General features: G+C 58.1%; 1 protein-coding gene across 14 annotated transcripts in view; it reads left to right on the top strand.

Moving 5' to 3' along the window:
* CARS2 (cysteinyl-tRNA synthetase 2, mitochondrial) overlaps positions 1 to 19,581 on the top strand; it is a 38,696-nt gene extending 19,115 nt beyond the window's left edge. For 7 of the 14 annotated variants that reach the window (XM_084982300.1, XM_084982299.1, XM_084982298.1 and 4 more), the window contains 9 exons: positions 1,591 to 1,720; positions 5,730 to 5,863; positions 7,920 to 7,987; positions 16,177 to 16,243; positions 16,838 to 16,976; positions 17,595 to 17,718; positions 18,124 to 18,222; positions 19,020 to 19,226; positions 19,408 to 19,581. In XM_084982300.1, the coding sequence (XP_084838426.1) occupies positions 1,591 to 1,720; positions 5,730 to 5,863; positions 7,920 to 7,987; positions 16,177 to 16,243; positions 16,838 to 16,976; positions 17,595 to 17,718; positions 18,124 to 18,222; positions 19,020 to 19,226; positions 19,408 to 19,476 (1,037 nt within the window). In that variant the 3' untranslated portion in view covers positions 19,477 to 19,581. Of the gene's footprint in view, positions 1 to 1,590; positions 1,721 to 1,814; positions 2,509 to 5,167; positions 5,864 to 7,919; positions 8,851 to 13,460; positions 16,244 to 16,837; positions 16,977 to 17,594; positions 17,781 to 18,123; positions 18,223 to 19,019; positions 19,227 to 19,407 lie in introns of those variants that run through there. The other 7 variants (XM_021065913.2, XM_084982303.1, XR_014819963.1 and 4 more) reach the window with 6 other exon arrangements.
* Positions 19,582 to 19,613: the final 32 nt, after the last annotated feature.

The raw sequence follows: 19,613 nt of genomic DNA, 5'->3' as shown, positions 1-19,613 counted from the left end.
GCCATTTTCTTGGGCTGCTCTCGCAGCATATGGAGGTTCCCAGGCTAGGGGTCGAATCGGAGCTATAGTCACTGGCCTACGCCAGAGCCACAGCAACGCGGGATCCGAGCCGCGTCTGCAACCTACACCGCAGCTCACGGCAACGCCGGATCATTAACCCACTGAGCAAGGGCAGGGACCGAACCTGCAACCTCATGGTTCCTAGTCGGGTTTGTTAACCACTGCACCACGACGGGAACTCCCAGAACAGTTCTTGTTACTTCTGCTCAGTCGTTAGCATCCTGCCCTGACCCCTGGACCACCTGCACCTGCAACGTGTGGCCTCGGGCACCCGGAGGAGAAACTCCTGATACCTACACATTCCAACATCAGCAACGCTTTCTTAAAAAATAGAATTTATTTGAGAGCAATTTTTGGTTCACAGCTAATTGAGTGGAAGGTACAGAGATTTCCTGAGTATCCTCTGTCCCCAGTGAGCACGACCGCCCTGGTGTCAGCACCCCCACCGGACGGGACATTGTTACAGCTGACAAGCCTCATGGAGACACTGTCACCCCTCGAGTCCACGGTCTACATCTTGGGCCAGGCTTGGGGTTTCCCGGGATTTCCACAGCTGTGTGATGACGTGTGTCCATCCTTCTATTTTCATACAGAGTTTTGCTGTCCAGCTCTGCCCCATCATTCCCCCACCCTGGCAAACTGATCTTTCTACTGTTTCCATGGTTTTGCCTTTTCCAGAGGATCATAGAGTTGGAATCCTACAGTCTGTGGCCTTTCAGACAGCCTGCTTTCACTTACTCATGTGCATTGAAGGCTCCTCCATGCCTTTTCACGGCTTGAACGCCCATTCCTTTTCAGGGCTGAATAATACTCCACCAAATAGACTGCTTTATCCTTCACCCACAGAGGGGCATCTTGGTCTCTCTCTTTTTCCCCCTTTTTTGGCCTCCCCACGGCATGTGGAGTTCCCAGGCCAGGGATCAGATCCGAGTCCTAGTGGTGACAGCATCTCAACCTGAGTTCATCAGCTGTAACAAGGCACAGCTGCGGTGGCAGCACTTGATCCTCAACCCACTGTGCTGGCCTGGGGATCAAACCTGCATCCTGGTGCTGCAGAGACGCTGCTGATCCCATCGCGCCACAGCGGGAACTCCACTCCCCATTTTGGAATCTAAAGAGAGCCCCGTGCCAGCTCATCCCATAGCCTTGAACCTCCTCTTCTGAGTCTTCTTACTTTTGGAAGGTGACCGATGCTCAGGCATTTTCCTTGTCACGCTTTGTGATGAGCACCTTTTTGGGGGAAACGTTGCTCAAACGCAGTGCTGACACCTGCAGGCAGAGCAGGGAGACTGGGAGCCGAGCCCACCCACCGCCCAGCCCCCGAGGCCGGCTACACGGCCGGGGAAGCGCGTGCTGCTGGCGGTTATGGATGAGTGTTCGTGCCCTTCCAGCCTTCAGGTGGGGAAGGGGCGAACACGGCGAGGACGTGCAGCTCTGCCAGAGGGCACGGGCCTGGGCGCCTCGCCTCGGAGGCTGGCGGCTCCACGTGGTTGGCTGCCGGCCTCTGGCTGACGGACCTCTCCTGGGCAGGTGACTCTGACAAGCGGCACGCCGGCGACTTTGCCCTGTGGAAGGCGGCCAAGCCGCAGGAGCCCTTCTGGGCCTCCCCCTGGGGAAACGGAAGGCCTGGCTGGCATATTGAATGCTCCACCCTCTCCAGGTAAGGTTTCCAGAATCTTCTGTGCCTCGACATCAGGGTTCGGGGGCGCCGGCCATGAGAAAGGAAGCGAAACCTGACTGGCTCATCTTTCCAGCACCAGCGCTGTTCTCCCCGCAGAGCAGCCTCTGCACGTAGCCCTCGACGTCCCAGCCCACGGGCCGCCTCCGGGGCGCCCGCGTCTCTTCCACGAGGACTGGGCGGGGGGCTGGGCCCGGGCCCCTGGAGCATCGCCGAGGTTTCCAGCCCCACCTGCCCTCCTGCCAGCCCTTCATCTCCGCACACCCCACCCGGGACGAGGCTGGCTCGGGCCCCGGCGATGGGCCCGCTTCCCCTCCAGGGATGTTCTTTTCTGTCCCTTCTCTGCGCGTCCCCACTGACTCTGCTCTCCTGAGGTCACGGTACCACCAGCCCGTCCGCACCGGGCGGCTGATGCCCCTACTCGCTTCCCAGCTTCTGCGGAGCAGCGTACTGGCTTCAGCATCGCTGCCGGGGCTGTGCCACCTCTTTCCTGTAGGCCCTCGTAGCCTGGTCCTCCGGTGTGCGCGCCCCTGTGGCTCTGCCCGCAGCCAGGTGCCCCTTCCTTGTGTGTGTGTGTGTGGAGGGGCAGACACAGAGGTGGCACCCCGCCCAGGCCCTCCTGTGCCTTCTCTCCACTTGGCAGCCCATCCTGGGGTTCCTGCCGGTGGGTCTGGGCTCTGCCCTGCTTTGCGCCGCGGCTGCGTCGTCCGTCAGCCAGCGCCTCATGGGGGGCACTTTGTTTCTCGTATTTCGCTTTTACCAATTCTGCGGCAAATAACCTCGTGTCTTTTTCCTGTTTGTGGAGCGAGGGGTCTTTTTAGTATCGTTAACTTGTGGATTTTGATACATTTCATGTGTTTTAGTTCATTGCAGATATTTTTTTTTTTTTTTTTTTTTTTTGTCTTTTGTCTTTTTGTCTTTTGTTGTTGTTGTTGTTGCTATTTCTTGGGCCGCTCCCGCGGCATATGGAGGTTCCCAGGCTAGGGGTTGAATCGGAGCTGTAGCCACCGGCCTACGCCAGAGCCACAGCAACGCAGGATCCGAGCCGCGTCTGCAACCTACACCACAGCTCACGGCAACGCCGGATCGTTAACCCACTGAGCAAGGGCAGGGACCGAACCCGCAACCTCATGGTTCCTAGTCGGATTCGTTAACCACTGCGCCACGACGGGAACTCCATTGCAGATATTTATAATAAGCAGTTTTTAAGATTAGAAGCCAAGTACAATTAAGGCAAACATTTCAGACTGCTGGGCACAGCCCCCGCGTGGCGCTGTGTGGGGTGCAGCTTTCTGATGGGCAGTTCTCTGAGTGCCGCCTGTGCACACCCCCCCCCCCCCCCCGCCCCCGGCTTCTGCGTAACCTCACCCCCTTCTGCAGGTGGGAAAGCCCGTTCCCGTGTATGCATCACAGTGAAGACTTAGAAGGGGTTCTGCTCCCCCATCCCATGCTGATAACCTGTGCCCCCCACCTGTGCTGACGCCTGTGCCCCCCCCACCTCACCTGTGATGACTGTGCTCCCGCCCCCCACCTGTGCTGATGTCTGTATGACTCCTCTGGAAACGTGTCCAGAAATTCCTGAGATGTCAGGCTCTTGTTAGTTTGAAGCAGGGGCCAACTTTTCATTAAAAAAGCGATGTCCAGCTCTCCGCCCGGCTGTAAATTCCCAGATGTATTTACAAGTATTTGTTTATTAATAGCAATGTGGAATAGACACTGCGTTGTAAAAAGACATTTATCTTTTAAATTCACATGATTTTTCTAAAACAGGAAATATTTAGTGAGTTTCAAATGTAATGTTACCATTAAATATTTTATTTCTGTTGAAATCTAAAGACAAAAACAGACTTCTATTCAGTTTCAGCTTTCGCTTTTTTTTTTTTTTTAGGGCTGTACCTGCAGCATATGGAGGTTCCCAGGCTAGGGGTCTAATCGGAGCTGCAGCTGCCGGCCGACACCACAGCCACAGCCACGCCAGATCCAAGCCCTGTCTGCGACCTACACCACAGCTCATGGCAATGCTGGATCCTTAACCCACTTAGCGAGGCCAGGGATCAAACCTACAACCTCATGGTTCCTAGTTGGATTCATTTCCACTGTGTCACAATGGGAACTCCAGCTTTCTCTTAATTTATTTATTTTGTCTTTTTAGGGCCATACCCAAGGTACATGGAAGTTCCCAGGCTAGGGGTTGAATCAGACCTGCAGCTATGCTACACCACAGCCACAGCAACGTAGGATCCCAGCCACGTCTGTGAGTTACACCACAGCTCACGGCAACACCGGACCCCTGACCCACTGAGTGAGGCCAGGGATCGAACCCGCATCCTCATGGATACTAGTAAGGGTTGTTTCTGCTGAGCCATGACGGGAACTCCAGCTTTCTCTTACTTTAAAATAGATCTGACATTTAAGGGAGAGTAGAGGCTAATATAACGAACACAGTGGATCCACAGTTAAGCTGTTAAATCTGTCACATTTGCTCAGATCTTTATAAAAATGGATCACTCGTGACCAACACAGTTACGGCCCCGCTCCCCCCCAGCCCTGGTGCCTCCCGACTCACGTGCTCCTTCCTAGTGTTTGCGTTTCGGGGATGCCCCAGGTTCCATCGCCGAGGCTACGGGGTCCACGACCACGTGCTGCACAGCTTAGGGGTGACCATGAAATGCAGCTTTTCCTGAGCTGGGCCAGAGGGAGAAGGGTCAGCCTTCAGCGGAAAGGGACCTCGGAGGGGCTGTAGCACCTTTGAAACGTCTATTTTTAGCCATTTTTAGAAAACCCACTGGTGTCTGCACCCCTGGAGGGGGCTGGCCTCCAGAGTTCCATGGCCCTGGCCCCCCGTCGCCGCTGTGTGGCTTTTACATTCCTACTCAACGTTTGCATTTTTAGTGTCCTCTGGGGCCACTGCTGGTCAGCCGGGACTCTTTGCACCCGGTTGCTTTGCAGGTGCTCCAGTGACCAATGCGCAGGCAGCGTGTGCCCGTCAGCCCTGAGATGTGCTATTTGGGGGGGAGGGGGTGCACAGTGTAGCCTTAGAGCAGAAATGCCCACACAGCTGAAATGAGTCACTTTGAATTCTGTTACCTCGTTATTCAGGTATGGCTGCTAAATAGTTAAATTTTCAAAAAAGCCAAATTAAAAATCTCATGATTTTATAGTTCTTTTTTGTTAAATCACTAAACTCTCCCTATTGAAAGTAAGGGAGTTCCCGTCGTGGCGCAGTGGTTAACGAATCCGACTAGGAACCATGAGGTTGCGGGTTCGATCCCAGCCCTTGCTCAGTGGGTTAACGATCCGGCGTTGCCGTGAGCTGTGGTGTAGGTTGCAGACGCGGCTCGGATCCCGAGTTGCTGTGGCTGTGGTGTAGGCCGGTGGCTACAACTCCGATTCAACCCCTAGCCTGGGAACCTCCACATGCCGCGGGAGCGGCCCAAGAAATGGCAAAAAGACAAAAAAAAAAAAAAAAAAAAAAAAAAAGTAAGGAAAAGTAGTTCTGAAGTTCTAAAAAACCATGTATTGTTTCTGGAAGAAAGAACATGAAGTCTCTTACCAGGAGGAAAAGCCATGAATTAGGGGTATTTTTCTTTTTAGGGCATATGGAAGTTCCCAGGCTAGGGGTCGAATCGGAGCTGTAGCTGCTGACCTACACCCCAGCCACAGCAATGTGGGATCCAAGCCGCATCTACAACCTACGCCACAGCTCGTGGCGACATGGGACCCTTAATCCACTGAGCGAGGCCAGGGATTGAACACGCATCTTCACAGACACGGTGTCAGGTTCTTAACCTGCTGAGCCACAGCGGGAACTCTAGGGATTGTATGCAGTAAAAACAGTTTCAGTTGACGTTTGCATCGGTTGAGTCGTTATGTGTTTAGAACTGAGCTCCGTTCTCTGCGTAGGCCGAGCGAGGCTGGAAGGGCGACGGGCTGTGGCTTGGAGCCCTGCTGTTGGCCTGATCAGCCCCCTGCTCTGCACCGTGTCTTGCAGCTTGGTGTTTGGGAGTCGGCTGGATATCCACTCGGGCGGCATAGACCTGGCTTTTCCGCACCACGAGAACGAAATCGCCCAGTGTGAGGCCTTCCACCGGTGCCCACAGTGGGGGAACTACTTCCTGCATTCGGGTGAGTGGGGCCTCGGTCAAACTGCTTCCTTTCCAGTTCTGCCACCTCAGTCTGCGAAGCCTCTGCTTCTGGAAATGCAGCTTGTCCCTGAGGCTGTTTTTGACTCGAGTCCATTGGCTTCCTTGGATTGGAAGACCACCCGTGCCTTTTGGAACGGAGGCCGAAGCTGCGAGAGTTGGCCAGTGTCGCGCATTGCTGCCCCACGTGTGTTTCTCTCGGTGAGAGCATGAGAGGGGTTGCAGATACGGTTCGATGTGGTGATGATGAACCTGCCGTCCTGGAGCTGCCACGTTGTCACCATGAGTAGCTGTCACCCTCTGAAAGCACTGCCTTCTGTCTCACTTTCCAAGAAGATGATCGGCTCCAGCCACCTGCTCTCAGAAGCGGGTGTGACGTGGAACCAGCAGCATCTCGAGCAAAGCAATCTTGGAATTTCCTTGCTGCACGAGGAGATCCCATGTCGATTTTGAGCAAGGCCGTGGGGCCGCAATGGCCCGGTTTTAGTACCTTTCCCGGTGGCCAGTTAAGGTGTTTGAGGGTAAGGAAGAGGCCGGGCTCTGGTGGTGGTTGGGGAGGGGTGGAGAGGTCACCCGCCAAACCCAGCAAGTGGACAGGCGCCCTTTGCCTGAGCCCTTGGTTAAGGCTGTCAGGGCTTCCGGCAGGTGGGGTACGTGCGGACGTGCCGCAGGGACGCACAGTTGCTGCTTCAAGTGTGGTCAGGTCCACGGGGGTGACCGTGGCTGGCAGGACTGCCTGTGCCCAAGTGCAGCCCTGCTCCGTGTGCCTCCTCCCCACGAGCCCCCCAGGCACGTGCCCTGTGTGGGGCCTGGGAGCCAGCATCTGGCTCTGTGTGCCCTTCCAACCCTCGTTTCCATTCTACCTTGAATTTGTCTGGCTGAGTCCGCGGCACAGGAGCTGTTGCCTGCGTGGGTGTAGACGGGGTCTCTTTTTCTTTTTCTTTTCTGTCTTTTTAGGGCCGTGCCCACGGCACATGGAGGTTCCCAGGCCAGGAGTCGGATCAGAGCTCTACCCGCTGGCCTACGCCACAGCCACAGCAACGCCAGATCCAAGCCAAGTCTGCGACCTACACCACAGTTCATGGCAACACAGGATCCTTGACCCACTGAGCAGGGCCAGGGTTGGAACCCGTGTCCTCAGGGATGCTAGTCAAGAGTGGTTAACTGCTGAGCTATGATGGGAATGCCAAGACGGGATCTTTAACCTACTTTGCCAGGGGGCCCCTGTGGCTTTAGATGGGAGAGGGAAGGCTTTTGCCGCTGTGTCCTGTGAGGGCTCCGGAATCCGTTGTTCTCTCTGACCTTGTCCTGGGAGAGCAGCTGTGTCCGCTGACACACGGGGAAGGATGCTTCTTCCTGAAGAAGACGCGTGGAAGGCGGGGTTCAGTGGGCGGTTCCTGCTCCGGAGGTTCCCGCCCAAGTAGTGGTGTGTACGGCAGGTGCCTAGAGTGACGTGTTCCATGTATTTCGGAAGCCGCATTGGAAACCAGATCTCAGAATGGTTGGCCTTGGAGCCCTGGGCTCGAGGTCGTGTCAGGAAAACTGGGGAAGGGTCTCCTGTTGGGAAGGAAGAGAGCCCCACACCGATGCCGTCCAGGCCGAGGTCCAGGCTCAGCTGGAGACGGTCCCGAGGGCTTGTTTTACCCTTGTCCTTCACATGCATGGGGGGGGGGCACGTGATGCCAAGGTCAGGATCCGTCGGGAAAACAGCAGAGAACCTACTGGTGCTGCTCCGAGACCTGCTCACCGAGCATCACAGTTGGGCTTCTGTGCCTGGTTCTCAGGGCCAGCGATGCGTCCTCTCGGTGCCTGGGGGTCACGGGAGGGGCAGGGAGGGGCATAGCGGGGCCGTGGGTCCACCCCCCAAGGGCTGAGTGTGGGAAAGATCAGGGGCCCTGTGTGGGCGTCCACGCCGGGGACAGCGCAGCGGGTCACGGCTCGCTGGTACCTTGGGAGACACGCCCGCCTCACCGTCCTCCGCAGGTGGAAGCCCCTGCCTCCCACCTGGGGCGGCGCGAGTGACTTTGCGTTGGTTTCAGGGCATCTGCACGTGGAGGGCGGGGAGGAGAAGATGTCCAAGTCGCTCAGGAATTACGTCACCATCAAGGTAACTCGCTCGTCGCGGGCCCCGCGTTGCCAGCCTGCTGCCGTGCTGGGAGGGCTGGTGTGGCAGGCGACCCCGTCTTGCTGCTAGTGTCCTCGTCCCCTCCCGTGTCCCTCCTGCCAGCTCCCTGGGTCAGCGCTGGGGGACTCGGCCTCCCGGTCCAGTTCCAAGGTTCTCGCCCTTGTCCTTGGTACCAGTTCCTCCCCAGTCACGTTTGCTGGATCCCTGCCCCCTTCCCTGGCGCCACCCGCTCCTGCCCGGGGCCTGGTCCTGGCTTCTCCACCTGCCGAGCGGCTTCCTGGCCCGTGGCCGTGCAGGGCAGGGCGTCAGTGTCCCGGTGAGGGGATGCGGGTGCACTGGCGTGACAGCACCCCCCCCCCCGCCTCGCCCACCCCAGACCATCTTTACGTACTTGTGGGAAGGTTTGGTATCTTACATGGTCTCACACAGAGAGGTTCAGCACGTGTGCTCACATACGGATCCAAGAGTCGTCACTGTTGTGTGTATCTGTGCTCTGTCTGTGTCAGTGGGAATGGCGAGTGTGTGTGTGCACGTGTGTGTGCGGGTGTGCACGCATATACCCAGTTTCACAGCTGCTGAACCACACGGAAAAGTGCTGCAGGCGTCACAACTCCTGAGAAGTTAACGGTGATTGCTTAGTATCAGCAACTTTCTGGTTCCTGTTCCAGTTACAGCTTTTTTGTTTTAACTGGGGTCTCATCAGTGTTCAGGTGGGGCCTTTGTATGTGTCTTGGGCTTTTTATTTTTGTTTAAAATATGGTGAAAAATACGTCACATAAAATTTGCCACCTAGGAATTCCTGTCATGGCGTAGCAGGAACAATTCTGACTAGTGCCCATGAGGACGTAGGTTCGATCCCTGGCCTTGCTCAGTGGGTTAAGGATCCGGCATTGCTGTGAGCTGTGGTGTAGGTCGCAGATGTGGCTCGGATGTGGCTCGGATCTGGCTGTGGCTGTGGTGTAGGCCAGTGGCTACAGCTCCGATTCAGTCCCTAGCCTGGGAACCTCCGTGTGCCGCGAGTGTGGCCCTAACAAGCAAAAAAAAAAAAGTTGCCACCTTAACCCTGGCTGCGTGTACCGCGCAGCCGTGTGAAACGTGCTTGTGGGGAACCAGCCCTCCGAGCGTTCGCGTCATGCGGACTGGCTGCACCCCGTGGGCACTACCCCCCCCCCCCGCCGTGGTTCCCCTGAATCCGACGACAGCAGGGCCCTGGTGCGAGTGGAAGCCCGCGGCCTCTGCCCTTCACCCCCGCCGTCTCCCTGCACAGTCCTCGCGCTGCCCAGGAGCAGGGTGCCCTCCGCCTTAGGGCCCACAGAGGCGCCCTGCTCCCGCTTCTGCCCTGCGCCGCGTCTGTCCCCGTCCCGGGCGCAGGTGGCCAGGGAGGGGGCGTCCGGTGGGTCCGCTCCTCGCGGGGCCCTGGCCGCACGCTGCAGCCTCCAGGGCCTTGGCGGCAGGCGGGCCGCGGGCCGGTCCCCGTTTCCTCCGTGTGCGTCCCCCCGTGGGCCCGGCCTTCGTGACGCGGCTCTGGGTCGGGCCACGTCGCGTGGCCTCGTTCTGGGCTCTTTCTGTTTACTGGTCGGGAGTCCTCTTCGGGGACAGGGCTTTGTCTTCCTCGCTCGTCCTTCTCCCGGGGACTTCAGGGTCTGAACTGACCTTGTCCCTGATGAATTCGGTCTCTGGTCTTTCTGTGCCGAACCGACCCTGCGTGGGGCCGAGGCGACCGTTGCTTTCCGGCCGCCCCCACGGGGACACGGGCTTTAGACGCCCTCTGGGCGCACAGCGTGGCTGCCACAGCTGGGTGACCAGCTCGGCACCTTTTCTGGGGACAGAGCTGGGGCAGAAGTCAACCCACCCCCCGAAGCAGCTCCTCAGCTGCGAGCCGTCAGGTCGGGTGGGTGGCGCGGCGCGTCTGTGCTTCAGCTCTTGTCACTCTTGTCGCTCTTTTACCCAAAACCTTGTTTCCTCACAGCGGCCCGTCAGCTTTGTGCTTTATGGAAAGTAGACGCAAAATGAGCTTAAAATTTTAGTTTCAGTGTTCCCGTGAACAGTAAAACTGTTGTGTAAAGTTGAAAACGTCTCACTAATTTTTTTTTCTTTTGTCTTTTTAGGGCCGCACCCGCGGCATATGGAGGTTTCCAGGCTAGGGGTCGAATCAGAGCTGTAGCCACCGGTCTACACCACAGCCACGCGGGATCTGAGCCGCATCTGTGACCTACACCGACAGCTCACAGCAACACTGGGTCCTAAACCCACTGAAGAGGCCAGGGATCGAACCCGCAACTTCACGGTTCCTAGTCAGATTCGCTTCCGCTGCGCCACGACGGGAACTCCGGAATTCTTAGTTTCTGCTCTTAATCGAGGCAGTGACCTGTGTAACATGCTTTTTCCCCCGAACAGTTTAACGGTTTAATTTGATTAAAGAAGTGTGTATTTCATTGCAGGAAACTTGACAACTGCAGCCGAGAGAAAGAAGCACCCACAGGAAGCTGGGGTGGGGGTGGTGGGAAGCCTGTCTCCCCAGCTCCGCTCCCACGCTGCCCACTTTTCCCTCCTGGAGCAGCCGTCACGTTTCTCAGCATCACAGCGTGTGTTTACATGTGTCTGTGCACATACTTCTCACGTGTTTCTTTACACACACGGTAGCGCTGTTTTTGGCATCTCTTTTATTCATCAGTGGGTCTTTTGGCCGCCCCCCCGCCGCGGCATGTGGAGTTCCCGGGCCAGGGATCAGGTCCGAGCTGCAGTTGTGAGCTACACCCCAGCTGCAGCGGCACTGGTTCCTTTACCCACTGTGCCAGGCCAGGGCTCGAACCTGTGTCCCAGTGCTCCGGAGGTGCCGCCCATCCCATTGCGGCAGCGGGAACTCCTGTTTTATTCACTAGTGACTTGTGGGGTAGGTGGCTGGTTTGTTTTATTGAAGTGTAATTGACCTATAGCACTGTGTTAGTTCTGGGTATGAAGCACAGCGATTGTGTCTTTTGTGCCTTGCAAAGCCGTCACCAGGGTGAGTCTGGTTACCGTCCGTCAGCATAAAAAGCTACAGTATTGGAGTTCCCGTCGTGGCGCAGTGGTTAATGAATCCGACTGGGAACCATGAGGTTGCGGGTTCGGTCCCTGCCCTTGCTCAGTGGGTTAATGATCCGGCGTTGCCGTGAGCTGTGGTGTAGGTCGCAGACGCGGCTCGGATCCCGCGTTGCTGGGGGGCTACAGCTCCGATTCAGCCCCTAGCCTGGGAACCTCCATATGCCGCGGGAGCGGCCCAAAGAAATAGCAAAAAGACAAAAAAAAAGCTGCAGTAATATTGATGACGTCCCCACTGTGCATGTCATCTTCATGATGTTTGTTTTTTAAATGTATTTATTTATTTTAACTGTGCCCAAGACACATGGAAGTTCCTGGGCCGGGGATGGAACCCGTGCCACAGCAGTGACAAGGCTGGCTCCCTAACCTGCTGGGTCACTGGCCCGTGACATTCGTTTTCTAACTAGGAGTTGGTACCTCTAATCCCCACTATTTCACGCGTCCCCTGCCTGGCAAGCGTCTGTCCTCTGTCTCCATGAGTGTGTTTGAATGTTTGTTGATGGGCTTTTCTTCTGGATGCCTCATGTAAGTGGCATCACCCGGTGCCTGTGTTGCTCCGTCTCACTTGTTTTACTCAGTACAGTGCTCTCTAGGTCCAGTCCTTTTGTCGCAAATGGCAAGATTTTTTTTTTCCCTATGGCTGAAGATGCAGTGCAGTGTATGAAGTTCATGGACCCATCTTTATCCACTGGTCTGTCGGCGGGCACTTAGGTTGCTTCCATGCCTCAGCTGTTGCAGACAGTGCCGCAGTGAACGTAGGGGGTGCAGGTGTCTTTTCTCATTAGTGTTTTTGTTTTCTTTGGAAAAAATACCCAGAGGTGGAATTTCTGGCTCACTGGGATGGTTCTACCCTTCATTTTCGAGGACTCTTCCTACGGCTTTCCACAGCGGCCGCACCGTTCCCATGCCCCCTGCAGTGCAGGAGGGGTCTTTTTTCCGCAGCCTGTCCAGCATGTTAGTTGTTGTCTTTTTGATAAAAACCCTCTGACAGGCGCGAGGTGGCAGCTCATGGTGGTTGGATTTGCATCCCCTGATGCTTAGTGATGTTGAGCATCTTTTCAGGTACCTGTTGTCCATCCGTGTGTCGTCTTTGGAAAATGTCTGCTGAGGTCTCCTGCCTGTTTTTAAATCAGGTTTTTTGATGTTGAGGTGTTATGAGTTCTTTGTATATTTGGGGTACCAACCCCCATCAGATGTATCATTTGCAGATACCTTCTCCCAATCAGTAGGTGGCTTTTCATTTTGCTGTTAGGACCCTTTGCTATGCGGGAGCTTTTTAGTTTGACATTTTGTTTATTTTTGCTTTCGTTTTCCTTGCTTGAGGAGACAGGAAAAAATACTTCTCAGACTGATGTCAAAGTCTGTTTTCTAGGAGTTTTATGGTTTCGGGTCTTACACTTAAGTCCTTAATCTGTTTTGGCTTATTTTTGTATGTGGTTGAGAACGTGGTCCAGTTTGATTCTTTGGCAGGTAGCCATCCAGTTTTCTCAAAATCGCTTATCGAAGAGGCTTTGTTCCACTGTGCATTCTTACACCTTTTGTCGGAGGTTAATTGTCCAAACAAGTGTGGGTTCACTCTGGGTTTCTGTTTTATTCATCTGTCTGCGTCTGTTTTGTGTCAGTGCTGTGTTGTTTTGATAAAGGTTTGCATTAGAGTTTTAAATCAGGGAGCATGGTATCTTCAGCTTTGTTCTTTCTCAAGATTGTTTTGCTGTTTGGGGTCTTTTGTGTTTCCATACAAATTTTAGAATTATAGTTTTGTGAAAAATGCCATTAGTAGCTTGACAGGGACAGGCATTGAATCTGTAGATTGCCTTGGGAAGTGTGGCCATTTTAACAGTATTAAGTATTCTGGTCCATGAACATAGTATATTTTTCCATTAGTTTTGGCTTCAGTTTCTTTTATCAAGTGTCTTAAACAATTTTTTTTTTTTTTTTTTTTTTTTGTCTTTTGTCCTTTTAGGGCTGCACCTGTGGCACATGGAGGTTCCCAGGCTAAGGGTGGAAACGGAGCTACAGCTGCCGGCCTACACCACAGTCACAGCAACACAGGATCTGAGCTTCATCTGTGGCCTACACCACAACTCAGAGCAACACCAGATCCTTAATCCATTGAGCGAGGCCAGGGATTGAACCTGCATCCTCAGGGTTCCTAGTTGGATCTGTTTCCATTGCGCCACGAGGGGAACTCCCTTAAACAACTGCTTGGGTACAATAGGGCTTTTACATCTTTGCTTAGTTCTTTTCCTAGGTATTTTGTTCTTACAAATGCAATCGTAAATGAGACTGTTTCCTTAATTTTTTTTTTTTTTTTTTTTTTTTTGGTCTTTTTGTCTTTTCTAGGGCCACTCCCACGGCACATGGAGGTTCCCAGGCTAGGGGTCTAATCTGAGCTGTAGCTGCCGGCCTACACCACAGCAACGCCAGATCCGAGCCATGTGTGCAACTTATACCACAGCTCCCGGCAGTGCCGCCTCCTTAACCCACTGAGCGAGGCCAGGGACTGAACCCACAACCTCATGGTTCCCACTCGGATTCGTTAACCACTGAGCCCCAACGGGAACTTTTTCTTTCTGATAGTTTGTTATATAGAAACTTAACAGGAACCTGTATATTAATTTTATATCCTGCAACTTCCCTGAATTTGTTTGTAAGTTCTAGTGGTGTCTTGGTGGTGTCTTTAGGCTTTTCTATTTACAGTGACTGTTTTACTTCCTTTCCAGTTTGGATTCCTTTCATGAGTCCTTTCTTTCCTGAATTTGGGCTTCTGGCTGGCCTGAAGCTTATCTTTGCCCATGGTTCCTCGAGGATGCCAAGCTCTTGCCCTGCGTGTAGAAAAATACTTGTCCGGGAGTTCCTGCTGTGGCACCGCAGGTTAAGGATCCAGCATTGCCGAAACCATTGGTGTAGGTCGTAGCTGCAGCTTGGATTCCATCCCTGGCCTGGGAACTTCCGCATGCCGTGGATGAGGCAAAAAAAAGTTCGTGCAGTGTTTAGTTTCCAGTGGGTTTTCCCTCCAGTCCTCCTCGTTTGGGGCCCACGGACAGGCGTGGAGACTGGCCTGCGTGGAAACGTGGTTCTTTCTGTTTAACGTGGGCTGTGGTCTGTGGGGAAGGACTCAACCTTCAGAGCTCAGGCAGCAGCTCGAAACTGGCCGTTCTGATTTCTAGGTGATGACTCGAGGCCGGTTTCTTCACTGTCGGCATCTTAGTCTTTCCTCTTTACGAGGAGAGAACACCTGCTCTGTGGGTGACTGTGCCGAGGGCCGAGTGGGTGGGCCTGGCCGGGGGTGGCTGGGTGGCCCCCTCTTCCTGCAGTGGCACCAGGGCAGACCCAGCACGGCGTCTTGGAGACACACCCTGCTGCCTGTCAACATGTGGCCTGTACTGTGTGCCTCCGAGGCTTGTTGCTGTCACCACCTGGCAGCCAAGCTTCTGGGAGCGCCTGTCCTCCAAGATTTACACGGGGGGTCACGTGTCACCTCTCGGGATGCCGCAGTCAGGTGTGTGGTGGGACCCGCACAGTGTGGAAGCAGTGGTATCGCACAGAGCAGTGAAAATGCTCGTCTGTGAAGCCCGGCAACGCGGAGGCCTTGTCGGGTCAGCGTGAGGTGCGACGAGGCAGGAGTTCATGGCAGAGGCCGAGGCTCCAGCTCTCCGCTCCCTGCGAGTTTCCCCGCTTCATTAGCGTGTCGCTGAGAATATGTTTAAACGGCCCCGTGGCGATCTGGTCCCCGTACGCGTCGTGAAACGTGCACAGCGACGTTGACTGCCTCCCGCGTGTGTGGCGGGAGTGCCTGAGATCTCCTGTGTGAGCAGGTGTCAAGCACGTGGCCCGGTCTGTCACCTCGGGGCGTCCTGCTGTACCCTGGACCCCCAGGACTGAGGCAGCTCGCAAGTCGGGGTCTGTGCCCTTTGACCAGTGTCTCCCCGGCCCCCGGCGAGTTCTCCTCTGTGTGCGTGAGTTCAGTGTAAGGTTCCACTTACGGGGAGGCCCTTCCGTGTCTTTCTCAGTCCGGTTTATTTCACGTAGCCCAGTGTCCTCCAGGCTCACTCACGGTGTCACAACGGCAGGATTTCCTGATTTTTGGTGACCGTGTGTGTGTGTGAGTGTGCGTGTGTGTGTGAGTGTGCGTGTGTGTGTGTGTTCTTTATTCATTCACCTGCTTCCGCATCCTGACTGGTGTAAGGCTGCCGTGAACGTAAGGCTGCTGCTGTGTCTTCGAGGTAGTGCTTTTGTTTCCTTCCGATCCGTGCCCGGGAGTGGAGCGCTGCATCGGGCGGTGGCTGTACTGGCGCTCGGAGGACCCCCGTGCTGCTCTGCCCACGGCCACACGCCTGCCTCCGCCCGGCAGCGCAGGTGCACCAGTTCTTTGCGGTTTCTTGCCCTTTTGGAGACAAACATCTGGACAGCGTGAGGTGACACCTCGCTGTGGTCTGATGTGTGTTTCCCAGATCTTAGTGGCGCTGAGCATCTGTCCAGGTACCTGCTGGCCACTTGTCGGTCTTGTGCCCACCTTGGAGTCGGGTTGGGGTTTTTGGCTGTTGAGTTGCATGAGTTCTTTATAGATTTTGGATAGTAACCCTTATCAGAGGTACGGTCTTGCATCCATAACCAAATGCACAAATATGAGCAGAAAGTCAGTAGAGGCGACAAGCAGAGCACAGACGTGGGGAGCAGGCAGCAGGGTGTGGCATCTCTGTGCCAGCGGTTGGGAGCACGGGGCTGCAGGGGATGGGCCGCTGACAGCGGGCACGAGGATGAAAGGCACAGCTTTTGCTGTTGTCAAAACCAGCTCCATACCCAGACATAGCCAATGTCTGGCAATGGTTTACAAGGACCTAAAAAGTAACACCTTCAGAAAGCGAATCCTCGCTTAAGGTAAGCGTGTCAGTTGGGGACGGGTCTCCTGATACATGGTCAGAAACAGCAGCGGCCAAGCAGCCGAGTCTGTGCTTGGGGTCGGGGGAGATCTAAAGACACAGGTCAAAGTGCGGGGGGCGGGGGGCTGCAGGCCCACGGGGTCCCGCGGGCAGAGAGCAGGCCGAGGAGGAGGCGCCTGCTCTCATTGCCCCCCGCACCCCCTACAGGACTTCCTCCGCTCAGCCTCCCCCGACGTCTTCCGGCTCTTCTGCCTGCGGAGCAGCTACAGGTCAGGTGAGCCCCTGGGGCCTCGTCGGGGGGGCCCGCCTGTTCTGGGGTGGCCTTGTCCCAGCAAAGCCTCTCCTGCAGTCACTCCCCACCCCCTGCTTTGTGACCTGGGAACACAAAGGTGGCGGCCCCCAGTGCATGTGGCCAGCCGCCCCGGGTGCTGTGTCCTGGGGACAGAGGGCACAACCTCTTCCAGCCCCGGAAGGCGACTCTGGGGTCCTGGCCCCGCCTTGCTGGCTGGACCAGTCGTGACCACAGGCCCCCAGTGTCCATGACCTGAGGAGCAGGTGCCCCTTGGGGACGATGGGGCTCCTCATGTAACGAGGCAGAGGTGGGGTTATATGGTCATAAGTTGGGAGAGTTGGGCCACAGCCGCGGGACAGACGAGGAGGGACCCTCCCGGGCCGGCACCTGCCCACAGGCTCCTTGGCCTCCAGAAAATGGAGGAGATAACGCTGTTTTGAGTCCCAGCTGCTCGAGGTGTCCAGGCCTGGGCCGCCCGGGCAGAGCCACTGTCCCACATCTGTCCTCGCACCACCGCATGCCCCCCACTGTGGGGGGTCTGCCACTGCTCGGGTGACTGGCGCCCCCTCCCCGCAGCCGTTGACTACAGTGACGGCGCCATCCTCGAGGCCAGGCGCCTGCTCCACGCCGTGGCCGCCTTCGTGGAGGACGCTCGGGCCTACATGAGGGGACAGCTGGCTGGTGGCCCCGTGCGGGAGGACGTGCTGTGGGACAGGTGGGCACCACCTGAGGTGGGAGGTGGAGGTGGTGCTGGCTGGAGCCGGGGATGGGAGCTGGCAGGGAAAGGTGGGCGCCCCGGTCACCGTGACAGGAAGCATCTGAAGCTCAGCGTGTCCCCAGGGTGGCGTGAGCAGGCCGGGTAGGACCACCCGGTATGGGCTGCAGAGGCGCAACAGCGAGGGGCCCTGAGGGGACAGACTGGAGGAGCCAGTGGGGCAGGGAGCTGCCAGGCTCTGCCATCCTCCCGGGAGGGACAGGCGAGGACTCTTCCATCTGGGGCAGTGCTGCCAGGTGACCCTGGCCGACCGCAAACCACAAAGCCGTATTTCTCCCTCGGGAGGGGGAGTTGGGGGCTTTGCCTCCACGGTTCCAGGCCATGGCCCAGCCCTGGACACGCGAGCGCAGTTCTGGGACCTGGGTCCTGACGCCCGGTGAGCTGGTCCGGAGCCCAGCCCCGGGGGAGGTCCTCGATGAGGGGCGGGCCGCCAGGCGGGTGCGGCCAGGGCCTGACTGCGGCGGGAGGGCGGGAAGCCGCCGGGTGGGGCGCCCCCTGGGGACTGGCCAGCGCAGGGCCTGGTGCCGGGAGCGAGCCCCGACTGCGGTCTGCCCACAGGCTGGGCCGCACCAAGGGGGCCGTGCAGGCGGCCCTGGCAGATGACTTCAACACGCCCCGGGCGGTGGACGCCGTCGTGGAGCTCATCCATCACGGGAACAGAGAGCTGAAGGCGGCCGCGGAGGTAGCGCCCCAGACGCGGTGTTGGTTTGGAGGGTGGAGCAGACGCCTCCTTGCCAGCCCCAGGTGACCCATCTCCCAGAGCTGGTGGCAGTGCCACGGGTCTGGGGGCCACAGGAAGGCCTGGTGTGTGGACACAGGAGCATGAGACGCTCCTGTTGCCGCATGAACTTGTGGAATCCGAGTTTGTGATGTGAGATGGGGGAGGAAGCCACGTGGGGACCCCACCTGTCCCTGGGCCCCCCCCCGGCGCCACCCACTGCCACCGCCATCGCCACCCTGGGGCTCTGCGCCCAGAGGGATGCTCAGACCCCGTCCCTGCGGTCTGCACCCCAGCGACCCTGCAGGGGCTCGTGCTCCGCCTCGAGGGGGCCCCGCCCCTAAGGAGCCCTCTCGGCGCCCCGTCCAGGAGCCCCGAGGCCCCAGGAGCCCCGCCGTGCTTGGCGCCCTCGTGTCCTTCGTGGAGCAGTTCTTCGAGACGGTGGGGATTTCTCTGGCCGAGCGACAGGTGAGGCCTTGTCTCCTCGGCCCTCGTCGGGCGCTCACTGCGCCGTGGCGGCCGCCGCTGTCCTCCGTGCGGGTTCATTGGACGGGCGGGCGGCAGAGGCCCGCGGTCCCCACCGCCAGCTCGGCTCTGCGCGGAGCGCGGTCTCGGGCAAGAATCGCCCGTCAGCCCGGCTGCAGCAGAGCCTGTTCCTGCGCCGCTGGCCCCGCGTCCCCGCGTCCCCACCATGCCCTTCACAGCGGAGGCCTCATCCAGGCCTGCGGTGGGTCCAGCCGCTTGAGTCTGCGGCCCCGCCATCTGGAACGTTCCATGGCCTCCCCGCCCTGACCACTCCTTCCCGTCTGTGCGGGCGGTGGTTAAACCTGTCACTGTCTTCGGACTCGAGGCTGGCGGGGGGCCTGGGAGCTGGCCTCACCCTCCGCGGACGGTCCCTTTGGCGCGTCCCCGCTTCCCGCACCGGACGTCCCGGCCTGTCTGGCACCAGGCCCGGCCCGGCTGTTTCTCCCCGGAGCCGGGGCGCTCTTGGCAGAGAAGGTTCCCGCATGGAGGGTCTGGGCACTCGGCCGCCTCCTGCGGTGGCCGGAAGCCCGGGGTTGCCACCGCCACCCCCTCCCCCTGCCCGGAGCGCCCCAGCGCCGCCCGAGCCCCGGAGGTCCCCGTCCGGGCACCTGGGCGGTGCGAGGGGCGTCGCCGCCGGGCGAAGGCGCCTTGCCCGGGGCCGCTGTAGCTCCTGCTCGGTGGAGGGCATGGCCAGCCCGCCGCCCGAGGTGACCGCCGGCCGCCCCGCCGTGTGCCCGCAGCGAGCCGCGGGGGCCGGCAGCCCGGCCGCCCTGCACAGCGTGGTGGAGGAGCTGGTGCGCTTCCGGCAGACGGTCCGCCGCTTCGCGCTGGCCGCGGGAGAGGCCGCTGGGGAGGCGCGGCGACGGCAGCTGCAGGAGAGACGGGCCCTGCTGGAGGCCTGCGACGCCCTGCGCAGGGACCTGAGCGCGCACGGCGTCAGGATCAAGGTAAGCGCGGCCCCCGGGGCCGAGGCCAGGGGCCGGGAGCCGGCGGGGCGCGCGCAGACGTCCCTGCGCCTGGACACGGACGGGCCCAGACCTGCGTCCCGACCCCTGTCCCCTGCAGTGGGAGGCAGCCTGCCCTGCCCTCGCGCCCTTCTGCTCACCTGGGCCCCCCTCCGCCCCCCAGGACAGGAGCGACGTGTCCACGTGGGAGCTGCTGGACCCGCGGACGGAAGACCCCAAAGCAGGGCGCTGAGGCCGGGGCTCGCGGGAGGGTCCGTGCTGCCTCCGGTCATGAGGGCGGCTTTACCTTAGTTGTCCTTGGGGCTGTTTCACCTCAATAAATCAAGCTGATACCCCAGCGCTGGCGTGTGGAGCAAGCTGCTAACTGCA

Source organism: Sus scrofa, chromosome 11, assembly GCF_054392235.1.
Source record: "Sus scrofa isolate SSC_HxYL_T2T_F1_AM1 chromosome 11, Sscrofa_HxYL_maternal_Yorkshire_Landrace_v2.0, whole genome shotgun sequence".
In the NCBI taxonomy this organism is placed as follows: Eukaryota; Metazoa; Chordata; class Mammalia; order Artiodactyla; family Suidae; genus Sus; species Sus scrofa.
This window is presented reverse-complemented; position numbering and strand designations above follow the sequence as displayed.